The sequence below is a fragment of the Quercus lobata genome, chromosome 5 (assembly GCF_001633185.2).
Source record: "Quercus lobata isolate SW786 chromosome 5, ValleyOak3.0 Primary Assembly, whole genome shotgun sequence".
Lineage (NCBI taxonomy): Eukaryota > Viridiplantae > Streptophyta > Magnoliopsida > Fagales > Fagaceae > Quercus > Quercus lobata.
This window is the reverse complement of record NC_044908.1, coordinates 19,695,860-19,712,130: the sequence shown is the minus strand read 5'-3', so window position 1 is coordinate 19,712,130 and position 16,271 is coordinate 19,695,860. Positions and strand designations below refer to the sequence as shown.

The window sequence follows — 16,271 nt, the reverse complement described above, 5'->3', positions numbered from 1 at the left end:
CATGGACAATGATTGTGAATTGATATTGAATATGTAGCATCCAATAGTGATTTTCAAAATTATATACATAAATAGTAGTGTAAAGAAACTTGGCGTAACCAATATCATGAAAATGCAAGAAAAACTATTTTAGTATCTCCAAATGTCTAAGTCGAACTAATATCCTATATGTTTTATAACCCAAACTAACATTAATAACACCACTACAATTCATCATCCATATGCGTAAGCACGAGTTACATACTAATTTGACACAATAAACGAAATCAAATGTTGGTAAATTAGGAATTACCCATCTTATCTAGTCAATACCCATCTTAAAGGACGATTATCGACCACGTTGATTATTGACCTCCATGCCACGCCACCACCAGACCACGTCTCCACCAAGCCCATGCTGGACCCATGACCCATGCTAGAAAAAACCACCACTGTGAAAGAGATATGTGAGAGAGAGACTTGGAATGTCAAGAGAGAGAAGAGATATAGAGATTGATGAAGGGAGGCTTGGAATAAAATATATTAAATTGGTTTGCAATTGTGCTACAATATCGTTGCAAGTTTGCAATGGTAATGTAGTAGTATTGCAAAAATCTTTAGGATACCAGACCAATACAAGGCCAAATGTTGGAGCCTTTTAGTACTTTAATGCTAAAATTTGCTTAAATATGCCATTTGCAAGGCCAATTATGAATGCTCTAAAGGGACCCCGGTCTTGCGAGATCATAACAAAAATTGGATAATTGGTTTTTATTTACATCTGAGAATCACAAGTCGAAACTAATTGTCCAAGCAAAACTTACAAGTCAAAACTAATTGTCCAAGCAAAACTTTAGGCCATTTGTAAAGGTCTCCAATTAGCGTGTTTTGAGGGCTATTAGGGATATCATTTTGGTATTATTATATTGTTTTGATTGTTCTCCATTATCTCTTGATTTTGGTTTGTGACTATAAAAAGACCTGTTGGCAAGACTCTGGCGAGTGTGGCTCAAGCACATTTACCATGAAGCTAATATTTGTACAGACGCGTGAATTTTTTATTTTTATTTTTTTATTCTCTTGGGCATGTATAGTCCCCCATCCCACACATGCCAATTAATTACAAAGAGGAATCCCTTGGAGGTGGCCTCATGAACGGAGCCATGGTTAGACCCCCTCTCCCTAATTTTTTTAAAAAATATTATTATATATGAGTACTAATTTTAGCAATTTTGTTTTGTAAAATTATGCTTTTGCCTCTTAACAATATCATTGATTCTTTTAAGAGTATTATTATAGTCACAAATTTTTCTACAACATTTTTCAAACAGTTAAAGTAACAAAATTTTATTGGTTTGCATTTGGGCCCAACACTTACATTATTTTATTACTTACCAATAAACACTCATCACTTCAGTAATTTGTAAAAAAAATTTGTAACTTTAGCATTTTTCTCATTTTAAAGACCATAAAAAAATTATAAATCTAAAATCTAAAACAAAATATACAAGCCCAAAAATATTAGTTTAATAACAAAAATTACCAATAGTAAAACTAAAAAAATTAAGCCTAGTCAACCAATTTATCAAAAACAAACAACTTGATCGTTTAAAAATTTTGAACAAAGTAATTTTTTTTCCTTACCTAGCATCGCACACGTCAAATATCCAAAAAAAAAAAAAAAAAAAACTCAGTGGTTAAATAGTAGCATTGTTGGAGGTCGAAATTACTGCATATAATCAATAGCAAAGCTGCCGCTCCTAACTTTAAGTTTTGGCACCATCCTAGGGTGCCCCAAGATCCTGACAAGAGGAATTCTTTGGAGGTGACCCCAAGATGCGGAGGTTGTGACTCAAGACCTATTACACTTATTTTCTTCTTAAATAAAGTTGATATACTTCCTATCAAAAATAATAATAATAATAATAACAAACAAACTAGCGGGGAAGTGGTTTATCTTTCTTTTCTTTTTCTTTTTTCTTTTTTAAGAAATAAATGGTTTATCAAGTTGATACACTTTTTTTTTTTTTTTAATGGAAGAAAACTAAAAAAAAAAAAAAAAAAAGACTCATGGTCTCGCAATTTCTAAATTGATTCGTAAACTTAGATAAATAAAATGATAAAAGCCCAAAAGCAAATAACTAAAGAGGTCCATAGAGATTAGAGAATGAGGCAGTCTGGCAATGAGCCCATCTCTTTGTCAAAAGCATTAGTTGTAGATACTAGACACTGTCACACAACGCATCCAAATAAGGGCACCGCACGTCCCCCATGCCGGCTTTTCTTGGTTTCAAATTTTGCATTATCTCTTGTTACGCAATGCGCAGTAATAGTCAATACTCATTCCCATCAAAAAAAAAAAAAAAAAAAAAAAGAAGTCAATACTCATTGTAATGCCTAAAAAAAAAACCTTTTATCAATAACAATTTAATTAATCACCACTTTTTATTTCCTTTTAAATAGTATGTATAGCATAGGAAGAGATTTCTTTAGAAAAAAAATCACAAAATCTTACTTCTACTAAAGAAAGTAAAACAACTTAACTAGATAAATACAAACAACATAAGATCCTAATTTTTTCCTCAAAATAAAAACTTAAGATCCTAAATCAACTAGAAAAGGGAAATAAAATCATAATTCAAATAGGAAATAGGAAAGAACATTAATTACAAAAGTGATTTTTTGCTCAATCAATTAATTTGAATTATGTCAATAGTTGAGAAAAAGATTGTGTCCCTAATATTAATTTTTTGATAATGTTTCGATTTAGAGCAACCACACCAGCTCTTTTATAAATGTGTAAAATACACATTTTACCCATTTTTACACATTTTGAACCAAAAAAGGGCCTGCATCAGAGCATTTAAAATCGTCTAAAATCATGTAAAATTTTCAACGAGCTACAGTACCCGTGTAAATTTACACGGGCACTGTAGCTTGGTTATCCCTTAAAATAATATTATCTATACAGTAAAATAAAAACCTCATTTTCGCTCTTTTTTTTCTCTCTCTTGTCTCTGCTCTTACTCTCACTCTCTCAAGTGCATAGCATAGCTCTCTCTTTCTCTCATCTCATCAATTTTTCTTCCTCTAGATTCCGCCGATCGCCATCACCGCCGATGAGAATGAGGTAGAGCAAGCCGAGTCACCGAACGAGTTCGTCGCCTACAACAGGAACGGAGTTCTCCGACAGGTCTGTCGCCTAGAATCTCATGGGTTTTGATCCATTTTTGGTTGAGCTTGAGGCCGGCGGCCGTCGCAAGGAGGTGGCGGTGCTGCGAGGCATTGATCTTGCTCCGGCTGGAGGCCTCGATCTCGCTCCAATCTGTTGGTTGCTGGTTTTTTTTTTGGTTGATTGTGGGTGTGGGTCAGTGGGTTTTGATCTTGATCGGCTTGGCTTTTCTGGTTCATTGATGGGTTTTGATGATCTTGCCACTGATTGGGTGATGATTTGGCTTGACTGGGTTTCGGCGAATCATTGTTGTGGAAGATCGGTGAATCATTGTTGTTGTGTCATTGTTGTTGTGATTGTTGTTGTGGAAGATCGGTGAATCAGTGGCCGGATTTTGTTGAAGGGTGGCTGGCTGGGGTGGGTGTGGACGGAGAAGATGAGGTGGTGAGTTTGTGCCAGAGAGGAGAGGGAAGGAAATAATAAAAAATGTAAAAAGAATGAATATTTTATTAAATAAATGTGTAGAATAGATAAACTGATGTGGATGTTTTGTAAAAGTGGATGTGTAAAATAGAAAAAGTAGGGTTTTTCTTGTAAAATAGACAAAAAATTTGCACGAGCTGATGTGGTTGCTCTTAGGGCTCGATTGGTACATGTGTTTAAACACATATTTTCAGTTTTTAAATAACATTATACGTATTTTTACATACTTTTTCACTTACACGTATTTCCAAAAAATATAAATAACGTTACTAGAATAACATTACCAAACGGGACGGTAGTCTCTCTCTCTACCTATATATATATATATGTGTGTGTGTGTGTGTGTATTCTTTTTGGGCTGTAATTTTTGTTTTCTGTGGTGTAATGTTTCCCTTTATTCATATATACAAACCTGAGATTCTAGAAACAGTAGGTTTGATAATTTACAAGTACTGGGGCCTAGGCACAGAATAGATCCAAATTTTAGAGTAAGAGAATGATTTTGTACAGTGGACCAGCCGGGCTAGCTTGAATTCTCTACGGATACATCTGGGATTTATTAGGCCCAAGCCTTGTTGGTGACCCAACTCATGCCTGGTCACTCTCAAAGTTACAACACACATAAATACAAATATGAGTAGCACCCCTGGGCCTGGGCCCACAGTAAAAGAGGTCTTTTCGACTTTTGGGACTAAAGGTCTATGCTATGCTAACATGGAAATGGTCCTAATTATGGATTAATGCCAAGTTATTTTGTGGGTCCAATTACCCTACTTGCACTCAAATATCAATGTTTTAGGGCATTAAAATCCAACTTCCCAAATAGCAATTTGGACCCAATGTGTCAAGGTTAGGACAATTTGGTGGAGTGGTCCATTTGGAAATGAAAACGAATGCATATTTGAGAACTATTTTTTGGGAGGTCAATTTTAGTTTAATTTCTTGGAGGACCCATTAGGAATAGTGCTTCTATGCATATTTAAGATGTAAGGTCGTTTGGTTGAGGATGCGGATATGAAAAAACAAATGAATCTTTGAGAACTATTTTGGTAGATCAAAATTAATTTCATTTCTATGAGAACCACAGGGAATAGTGGTTACCTCTAGCCATCGTATCCAATGTTGGAGTTGTGATGATAGAACTTGTCGATAGGTGTCTCAAAACTTTTTTTTTTTTTTTTTCATGGGCCCTTTTTATTAAATAGTACATTTTTAAAAATTATTTGCTAAAATAATAATGTTGTAAAATTATTTTGCATATAGGATTCAATCATTTCTAATCTCTAAACAGGATTCCATTTCTATTTGTTTCGTTCAAGCACTGAACTAGTCGATTCAGCATATGTCCTACTCAGTCATCATGCTGATTGAATGTGAATCCAAGTGTATTTGTTTTTAGAAAAAATGAGTCTCGTTGTTTTAAGGGTGACTCTTATTTAAAAAAGACGTTTCTAAGTTATCATTAGCCATGTCAACATAATGTGGATTTCATCTCTTGGATATTAAGTTTAAAACAATGCTATTTACCAAATAATTTTTAAAATAGCAGTATTTAACTATTTATATAAGAAAATGGCTTGCTTTGTGTTATTATTCTCATACAGTCAGTAATGTTTTGTTTTCTTACGTACAATTAAGCCAACCAAAAACTGTAAAATCACTGTATCAAACAAAAAAAACAAAAAACTTGAACACACTTGCCTGAATCTATCTATAATATAAAAGTCATGTACGAGCACAAATGATAATGCCTAAAACCATAAACGAAAACTTTCAAACAATTTATTGTTAAACTTTCTCTTTCCATTTTTAAACTAACTTTGGAAAAATTCAAATCAATTAGAAAAAGGTATAAAAATTTAGAAAAACTTCCAGTAACAAATATATTGTGGAAACAAATATTCATCATTAAAAATGCCTAAGAGGGCCTCTTGACATATGAGATCACTTTGGTTAGGATTTCATTTATTTTTGAATTACTTTTTAGATAAGGTAACATTTGAAACTGATAGGATTTGCTTCATGACAACTACTCTTTACTCTTTAGTATCAAGTCAAGAGACTAATGAATTTATTTTGAGATGTAGGTGAGATTCAAGCTTAACTCCCTTACTCAATGACAATAAATTATTTATTAGGCTAACTAGAACCTATGTTGAGTATTTGAGATTTTTGTTTTTATTTTTAAATTTGTTATTTTTGAGAAGTTGGTTTATTGAGAAAAACTTATTCATGAGAATGATTATTATATCCAAAATTTTATTTTTGAGTTATCATGAGGTGCTAAGAGCCTTGTAGCTTAATAGGTATCTCGAGGTGTTTCCAACTGAGATGTCTTTATTTGGGGATATTTGCCATCTAGCATAATTTTAAGAGACTATTTTGTTAGTAAGCACGGTTTTGAAACTGTTTAGGAAACTAGCATCTCGAGTCCGTGAAGCTCGAGTTCGGTGACAAACTCGAGCCCCAAATACTCAAGTTCGGACTGCTGAGATGGAACAATTTATCCATGTGGAACTCAAGTTCTAAAAACCAGAAGTAGAAGAACCAAATACGAAGAAGAACAGAGGAAAAAGATGGAGGAAGAAAGACGACCTACAGATCCGAAGAAGAATAGAGGATGAGGAAGATGATCTGAAGTTTTGAAGAAGAACAGAGGAAGATGGTTTGGTCGGAGAAGAAGAATACGATTTGGCTGGAGAAGAGCAAGATGATTTGACTGGAGAAGAGGAAGAAGAAGAATAGATATTGGGAAAGAAAATGGTGGAACTCGAGTCTTAAAAACTTGAGTTTCACATTGATTTTTTTCCGCATCAAATGCCACAACTTGTAACTCGAGACTTAAAAACTCAAGCTCTATCTTGGAACTCGAGTTTTGGACGCTCGAGATACTAGTTTGCTGAATGGTTTTGTAAACTAAATAGCTAACTAAAATATTACAAAAATGATGCTAGTATCTCGAGCGTCCAAAACTCGTTTGCTGAATCTTTCTTATTCTAAGGTCACCTTGTAGCTGAGGTTAAGATATTGTCAAGATCTTTCTATTTGCTTCGTTTTTCACTTTTTTTTTTTTTTTTTTGTAACTCATTACCTTACTAGATATGTTAACGGTCTTAGTATGTGAATGAAGAATATTCCTTTACATTTAAATTTTATTCTCTTAAACGATTATGGTTAATTGTTACTAATAAAATGCATGGTACTTTTTCTTAGAAAAAAGAAAAAAAAGAATAGCCTGTTAACTTTACCAAAATGCCCAACTAGAAAACATAAATTTAGCAAAATGGCAAATTTCAACTAACATTATAGAAAAATAATGACAATAATGTCTCCTGGTTTTCCTATGTTGTAATTAAGCCATTACAAGTCAAAAAATTTGTATTTGAATTGACATTTTTTTATGTAAAAATTACTAGAAAATTAAGAGTGATAGGATTCGAACCACAGAGCTTGCAGCATGGGGGTAATTATTCTTTAAAAAAAAATTAAACTGTTACAATATACCTGTAGTCACCTACTCAATAGGTCAAATATCCTACACCATTAGCTTACCTTCCTAGCCATCACTGTCATAAACTCATACCACGATAATGTTAAACAACGTCTTGATTTCAAAAATTTAAAAATATATAAATAAATAAATCAAATCAAATCAAATCCCTGTCATATCAGCTAATTAACCACTGTCAATGAAGCATTTATCATTTCTACTATACAATTAGTACCATCAATATTAATTTTGATAACCAAAATTTTGGGTATCCCAAGAATTATGAAAATGAAAACCCAACATTTATTATTAATGCTTTTATTTCTATAAAACTCAAATTTGATCTTATTTCAATTACAAGACCCCAGTAGTGAGAGAAACTTTTTTGAACCCAAAAGGCATACTGTTTTAGAGATTTTGCAGCAGAAACAATATGGCAGAGAGATTCGAGATATAGGAATCGTGATGGAAGTGGAAGGTACAGTGGGAAAAATTTTTCTGGGAATCTTATACTATGAGTGATACGGAGACTGAAAGATCTTCTCTAACCCAAGAAAGAAAGCGAAGTCTCAGCCTTTTTTGTGGCTCTTTGTTTGGGACAAAGAGAAACTATAGAAAATAGCTCTTTTAGCGGGTATAATAAGCTTTAATGGCTGTTCAGTGTTCTCGTACAACATAAAAAAGACAGGAGGGAGAGATCAGAGTGAGTAACTCATGGCTTTGAAAGTGTCATAGATTAGGAGCCGTAGAAGATATAGCAAAGAGTCAGAGAGAGAGACAAAGAGAGAGAGAGAGAGAGAGAGAGAGAGAGAGAGGAAAAACACTCAAAAGGGTTTTTGAAAGTGAAGCATAAAATACTGAAAGATTCACGGGATTGTCAGTGAGTATCTTTCATTTGGGGTAGTACACGTTGCTCCAGAAAAGCAAAGAGAAAAAGAGAGAAAATAAGAGAAAATTTTTCTTTTTCTTTCTTTGAGAGAGAGAAAAGGGAGCTGGGTTGTGCTTTTTGTAGTTTTAGACTAGTGGGGCTGTGAATTCGGCGCTGTTTTTGAATTTGAGAAGGTGGGTGAGTTTGTTTATGTGTGTTTTTTAATTTTATTTTTCTTTCTAGTGTTTATTACTTTCTTTCCAATAAGGTTTCACTTTTTATGCCTTTTGTCTGTAATTCTTGTTTGTTTACATGGGGTTAGTTTTTGAAGGTCTATATTTTAATGGGTTTGCGCTCTCTGTATCTTTCTGTGACATCTTTTTGTCTTGTAATGCAGTTCTTCACGAGGTGTTGTCAGAATTTCTTTTCAAATTAAAAAAAAAAAAAATCCAATCTTCATCTAAGCTATTTTTAAGGTTTGGATACTTTTTGTTTGTTAATCTTATGCTCCACACAGTGCTCACATCACTTCTCTGCTTGAAATCTGCAAAGATCTAAAGATCTTACGTATTGTTTCTTCTTAATAAACAACACCTGGGTTTTGGTCATAGACCCATAGGTTTTGAAATATTTTTAGTCTCTCCCACTTAAAACCTTTTTTTTAATCTCTTAGATAGGTACCTCCTCTTCTATTAGCTTCTATCTCATTGAAGGGATATTTTTAGGGGATAGAATTTTCTCAATAAGTACCACATATGACATAGGTTATAGCGTTTGTTCTTTCTCTAGGATTTGTTGGGTCTTTGTTTTTCTCTCTCTAGTTTTCAGTTCAAATTCTTGAGAGGGAAAAAAATGGGGGCTTGGTAGTTGTGAGGGTGTTTCCCTCAATAAACTTAACTTGGGTCTTTGACTTTGCTTCTTTCTCACTCTTTTGTCTATTTATTTCTCTCTCTAGTTTGTCACTCTAAAGCAATAGAGATAGAGCAAATATGGGAAAAGCTGCAAGGTGGTTTAAGGGCTTTTTGGGGATGAAGAAGGAGAAGAATCTTGTGGAGAATTCAGGTCCAATTTCTGTGGAGAAGAAAGAGAAGAAAAGGTGGAGTTTTGGCAAGTCAGTAAAGGACTCCAGAACAGTTGGTCAATCTCCAGTGAGCAATGCAGCTAATATGCCAGCCACTGATGCTGCTTGGCTCAGATCCTACATTGCTGAGACAGAGAAGGAGCAGAACAAGCACGCAATTGCGGTGGCTGCTGCCACGGCAGCTGCTGCTGATGCTGCCGTGGCTGCAGCGCAAGCGGCGGTGGCGGTTGTGAGGCTGACAAGCCATGGGAGGGGAACTATGTTTGGTGGTGGGAGGGAGAGGTGGGGTGCTGTGAAGATTCAGACTGTTTTTAGAGGCTATTTGGTAAGTGGGTTTTCAATTTTGTTGATTTTCCTTATTCTTTGTTGCTTCATATTTGATCTGAGAAGTTAATTGGCTTAAAATCAGTATACAAACATACTCTGTGTCTGTTCTCTTGTTTGGTTTTTTGTTTTTGTTTTTTTTGAGATTGTGATGAAATGTTTCTAGACATGTCTGTTGCAGTCTCACACACATTTTTGCTGTAACTATTGTTTGGTTGGCCTAACGGAAGTACTATTCTTAATTCTTACGTTTATGTCTGCTTTCAAAAGCTGGATAACTAGTTTCAAAATGCCAATGGAACAGTACATGTGTTTTTGGGTCAATAAGATTGTACATTTGTGTCTCACATTATTGTTGACTTCACTAATCATTCTGTTTTTCTTCAACCTTTTCTCTTTTGGGCCCCTATGTTTTTTTTGAATCTTAAAATTTGAAATTTGAAAGTATGTTTCTCCGATTTGTCATTTTTGGGTCTACATGCTGCTTTTCATGAGTAAATTTTGGGGTCTATTCCTTTGATGATTATCTTTTGGTGGTTCTAATGTGGGTCTTCCTCCTTTTGGTAGTACTGTGTATTTGGAGTTGCTTTTTTATGTTCTACATGAAGTCCTTCTTGGGCTACTACATAAATGTTGCTCTAATTTTTAGGTGCCTTTTCCCATTTACAAAGCTATCTCTATGTATGAAAATGTGGCATTATGTATGAAATCACCCACATGTTGCACTTTATACTACTACAGAATTTTTTGTAATCTTTTTCTGAAAATTTTGGTCCAATGTCAGGCCCGAAAAGCACTTCGAGCGCTAAAAGGACTGGTTAAGTTACAAGCTCTTGTTAGAGGCTATCTTGTCCGAAAACGGGCTACTGCAACTCTTCATAGTATGCAAGCTCTTATAAGAGCACAGACTGCTGTTCGATCACAGCGTGCTCGTCGTTCTCTCAACAAAGAGAACAGATTTCATCCTGAGATTCGACCAAGAATGTCCGTGGTAAGAATCTGCTCCTCATAATTGGTCATATTTTCTATGTGGTTTAAGAGTTGGTCTAATTGAAATGTGTTTATGATTTTCAGGAAAGATTTGATGAAACAAGAAGTGAATTTCATAGTAAGAGGCTGTCTGCATCTTATGAAGCTTCAATGAATGCCTTTGATGATAGCCCAAAAATTGTCGAAATTGATACATACAAACCCAGATCAAGGTCTAGACGAATCAACGTGTTATCTGAATGTGGTGAAGACCTGCCTTATCAAACGATCTCATCGCCTTTCCCATGTCCAATTCCTCCTCGTATATCCATACCTGATTGCCGAAACCTTCAAGACTTTGAATGGTACTTCACTGGTGAAGAATGTAAGTTCCCTACTGCTCAGAGCACTCCAAGGTTTGGTAATTCATTGCAGTCCAATGCCCCAACTACACCGGCCAAGAGCGTTTGTGGAGACAGCTTCTTTAGGTCTTACTTGAACCACCCTAACTATATGGCAAGCACACAATCTTTTAAGGCCAAGTTGAGGTCTCACAGTGCCCCGAAGCAAAGACCAGAACCAGGGCAAAAGAAGAGGCTCTCACTGAATGAAATTCTGGCAGCAAGAAATAGCATCAGCAGTGTTAGAATGCAGCGGTCTCCTTCCCTAGTTGAAGAAGAAGATTTTTGACAAATTGTTGTCAAGAGGTCCTGTGTTTGTTAGAGAGAACCAGTGAAGGATTTCAGTTTTTAAATGATTCTCTAAGCTTGATTTACCACTTTTAGTATCAACAGCAAATAGGATAGAGAGCACAGAGTCCTTATGTAAATTCTTCTAAAACAGTTCTTATTGAATCATGCCTTATGGAAATTAAATAGCTTTTATTTTTATTTTTTATAATGTTTTCGATTTCTTCTGGATCTGAAAATAAAAAGATTCACGGTTGAATTTTTTATGTCTTTTTAAAAAAAACTTGGATTGAATAATTGAAGAATGAGATTGCCTTTGTAGCATATGACATGTCTGAAGATTGAGCAACTTCTGTTAATTTAGATTCTAGAATATCTGTTTGGACAATGACAAGCAGAGGAGCTGCAAGGTTCCTTGATTCTCTTTTATCTCACAGTATATGGGATCTATACTTTAGCAGGATAACTTCTTAAACTTTTCAATAGTTGAACTTTTGCTAGTTAACAACTTAACATTTTCAATTAATAAATGGATGACTCTAAATTCTTCATATTACTTATGCCATCTTTTTAAATTGGTTATCTTTTTATACTAGAAATTCTAGCTCCATCTTATCTAGATCCGATATATTCTAAGAGGGTGGTTCTATAAACTGAAGCAGGGGTGCAATTTAGTTCTTCACCAATGTATTTAAGAAAAAAATAAATAAATAATGCAGAAATGGGAAAGACATTGCCTCTAATAAAGAATTGGAGGCCTTGTACCACATAGTATGTCCAAGCCATTTCTGAAAGTTTTAAATTATTTCCCATTTTGAACCTGGTCCCAGGTAGAAGTTGTTTGTTTACATTATTTCCCATTTTGAACCTGGTCCCATTTTGAATCCCATGAAATTTCCACTGATCCAGCTCTATCCAGCTTGATTTACGCTGGCCACTGAATTGGTTTATGAGTTTATCTCTCTCATTACATAAATAGGAAGATTTTGGATTTGGGTCTTTTTTTTTTTGCTGAGATAAAAATCTGGGTCTTGTTTCCATTGAAATCACTCCTTAAGTAAATCTGTTTCCATAAATTTTTACTTTAACTTTCATCTAATATTTATCCCTTTTTAACGGGAAAAGAGCATTTTCCATAAGTAGCAAAAACAATAATGTCAAAACAGTTATGTGCTTTTCAAATTTCAATTTTAGGCTGATGGTTCAAATCTCAATGAATCATCATCAAATGTTGACTGGCAACAAGCTCAGTTTTTTCTGAAGCTAACCATAAAAAAAAAAATTAAAAACTTTACCAGTCACCTTCCAACCTTCCTATTATGGTTCATGTAGGAAAATCACAATGATTAAAGTGGGGTAATTTGATATCAGCTTTTTTTTATTCTAAAGAAAAAAAAAGGAAAAAAATACATAGCTTCATTTTTACGACAAAGGTGATAAAATAAAGGGCTTTGTTTTTGTTATTAGTCCCACATCTTAAATCATTGGTTCATTTAAAAAAAAATTCAACTCTTTAGGAAATAAAATTTCACTAATTTCTAAAATTAATCTACATAATTTAAATTGGGGTATGTATGAAATGATTAATTTTTTTTTTTAAATTTTCTGCTTTCTCAATTTTTAATGGTGCAGCCTCGATGTGGGAACAGGACCCACCCAAAAATGGAGGGAAAGCCAATGTGTGGGACCCTTTAATGGATCTTAAATTTCTTATCAGCAATGATTAGAGATTTGATTTGATTGATGGGTTTCTGGGCTCTGCTTGCATCAGCGTATATATGATAGCTCACATGCTTTCTGGTAAAAAAAATAAAAAATAGTAACATTACATCATTACTAGGGGTAATTTGGGAAATTGAGCCGGTGTTTGACTGAATTATTATCCCTTAAAGCCATACATCATCCACATCCGTTTGCTCATTTCGTGCAGTGTGTCCATAAGCTCCTTCCCAGTTTTGTCTTCGACATTAATCATCATCCCATAGTTGCCCCGTGCCTTTCTCTTGATGTCACATTAGTCCACTCACTCACATCTTAGGTATAAGTTAAATGTTTTCTTGTGTATATAAGAGTTAGACGTTTTTAAATATATATTACTGTAAATTTTTTTAAAAAAGATTTTTTATTCTTTTTATGTATGTATTAATACTTAATATTCTAAAAAAAAAAAAAAAATTCACAGACAATAATAGGTGGATGGTGAAAATGTTTGTTCCAAACATCTTTTTGTAGGCGTTAAAAAAAAGTATAATTTTTTTTATTAGTTTGTAAATTTTAAAAATTTAATTGTTAAATTGTATTTTTTATTATTTATTTTTAATATATGTATCAAATTTCTTTTAAATTTGATATTATTTATTATTTAATTAATAAACTTATTTTTATGCATAATTTTACACCATAAAAATTTAAACATTTAAACATATTGATTTTTTTATTTTTTTGAAATTTTGTAAGCATGAAGGTATAAAAAAAAAATGCAATTCAACAATTAGATTTTCAAATTTCATATCTAATCAAAATATATAAAAGGAGTTTAAAGAATTTCTTTTTAACATTTTCTTAAAAATAAAACTACACATAATTTTTCTACCAAATCTTTAGTGCCCGTTTGGTGATTGTTTATGTGTCCATGAACGTTGTAAATTTTGTGTGAAATATAGGCGAAATTACTAGCTTCTGTAAAGAACAATAGGTTTTTTTTATTTTTTTTTGGGAAAAATGTAAAAATTATTGATTTACTAAAAAAAAGTAAAAATTATTATAAATTTTACTATGAAATATTTACAAATTAATTAGACAATGAATATAATTAATAGACTTCAATAACCTAATTAATGAATGTTTAAATTATTTTATTTTGATTGGCAACACATAAAATTATAAAATTTATTATAATATACACCACTAAAAATAGATATCTTATTTTAGTGATAGTGTGAAAATTGAATATATATATAGGAAATGTAGCTTATTTTATGATAGTCACAGACTAGTACGTTGACAGATGTGCAACTCCATTTAAAAAACACGACCATTCTATCGAGCCAATCGGTAAAAGGTAATGAAGACCATGATAAAAGTGTATATGATCAGACATTTTCTGTTATCGAAAAAAAAGTGTATATGATTAGACAAAAAGATAAAACGGTAGTGGCAATCATGTTCAATGAAAATGAAAAGTTTTGTTTTTGATAATTCTGTTATAATTAAACTTTCTTGTTCGTAATAGTGGTATAACGTATAATTTTTAAAATTAATGTATTTTATGTGTCTAATTTGTGGAGAATAGATTAAAAAAATAAAAAAGAAGGAAAGTTAATTACACCATATTGGTAATCTCATCATTCAAATTTTTTCTTCTTCTAAATCTCTCAATACTTTGTGCATGGAGATTTGTCAATTCAGTTATAAGGTCTTTAAAAAATAGATGAGTATGATTCATCTCATAATAGCTAGTCAGCAGTCACACTAGATTACTGTTTTTCAAAACATTGGATTTGAAATATATAGCCTCTGTTTGGGAAGTACGTTTTGTGCATTTTTTAACATAAGCATTTTTTCTTGTAAATTCCGTGCACTGTTCACGAGACCTATAAGTATCATATTCAGCAATTTATTTTTTGAAATTGGGTTCTACGATACTATTTACACATTTAAAAATTATTTTATTACAGTATTTTTAATTTTCAATAATAAACTATATTCAAATAGACCCATAAAAAAGCAAGTAAAATCCATTCACTCATGAGTTTCTTTTTACACGTTGAATTGTTTGACTAATTTACTTTATCTATCAGAATCTTGGTGGTAAAGGTTGTAATGTATGAAGAGAAAGGCAAAAGCTTTCGGCACTTTTTGACATAATTATGTAGCAAGATTTCATGATAAAGGTATTCAAGTCACACGTGAATATATCATCACCAAAAACTTCTAAAGTTTTTTAAAAGCTTTCTATAAAATTTTCACCTTTCTTTTGCTCATTTGTTTATTAATTGCATTTACATATATAGCAGAATATGCCACTACGTACACTGTAAATCACATGCAAATAAATCAATAAGAAGATCCTATAGTTTGAACTTTGAACAGGAAAAAAGAGACGTTGAGGACTAAACAAAGAATTAAGATTTTGTTTCCCTAATTAACAATTATGTCTCTTCTGATCCAAACACTGAAAACCCATAATTTTTTAAGCCAAATTGTTTATTGAAAAAGTGCTATTTAACCCAAATATGTTTGGTCGACCAGGCTATGCTTTCGTCGTGTCTCTGTGTTTTCAAAAAAAGAAAAAGAAATTCTTATGCCTTTGTCACAAGCACTTACATAATCAAGATTAAGGTTCTTGTATTAAATTATTCAGACATTGATTATATTAATGCAAGTTTAGGGTCAGTTCCCTAGAGAGCTATGTAGGAGTAGTGCTTTTGAAACTTTGAATTTTGAAAAAGAGAAGGTGCATGGATTTGATTAAAAGTTCAAAACCAAAATTATAGAAAAATAAAAGTGGTTATTAATAGTCAAATTATGCATTAATTACTCTCTACAAATTTCTATTTAGATGGGGAAACTACAACATTGAAAAGTAGCCTCCAAAAAAGTCCCTCTTTGACCATCTTGGAATGTGGCTTTAAGCCTTGAGAGAATGGACATTATCGGTATTCTAGGGAAAATAACAAAGTGTGAATGGCCTAAATTATGGTTTATATTTTAGCTAAGTTGGCCTATCATGTGCTAAGCACTATTCAAAATGGTCATTATTTTATAATAATCACTTCAACACCAACCTCTTGTCGGTATGGTCAAAAGGTTCTTATTGAGAATTTTTTAAGGTATAAGATTTGAAACCTTTAGGCTTTAGCCACTATTATTGTGGACCAATCTGTTCACTATTGTTTGGAATTCGGATCATTATTTGACGGGGGGAAAAAAACAAGGCCTGAAACCCTGGCCATTCTCTTGTGGACCCAAGTCTTTCTGCTCACTATTGTTTTTGGACCATCAATTATTAAGAGTTAAAAAAGCTCCAAAACAGTAGGTTTTAGCTAACTCAACTGGTAAAGTCTCTGATGGTTGAATAAGAGATGCGGGGTTCAATCCCCGCCTACACCAAAAATTGATTGATGTCTTGGTCTGATACTAAAAAGTTATCATCAGGAGCTGACGTCATATGTTGAAACTCTTTAAAAAAATAAAATAAAATAAAATAAAACTCC

General features: G+C 33.0%; 1 protein-coding gene across 2 annotated transcripts; it reads left to right on the top strand.

Moving 5' to 3' along the window:
* Nucleotides 1–7,403: 7,403 nt before the first annotated feature.
* On the top strand, nt 7,404–11,259 carry LOC115992140 (protein IQ-DOMAIN 14-like). Of its 2 annotated transcripts, XM_031116213.1 has the most exons (4): nt 7,404–8,186; nt 8,948–9,398; nt 10,182–10,388; nt 10,472–11,259. In XM_031116213.1, exons 2-4 carry the CDS (start codon nt 8,982–8,984, stop codon nt 11,054–11,056), a joined length of 1,209 nt encoding a protein of 402 aa, XP_030972073.1. In that variant the 5' UTR covers nt 7,404–8,186; nt 8,948–8,981; the 3' UTR covers nt 11,057–11,259. The 2 variants fall into 2 exon arrangements, with proteins under 2 accessions (XP_030972073.1, XP_030972074.1); XM_031116214.1 differs by lacking the exon at nt 7,404–8,186 and having other exon boundaries at nt 8,227–9,398.
* The last annotated feature ends 5,012 nt before the right edge of the window (nt 11,260–16,271 follow it).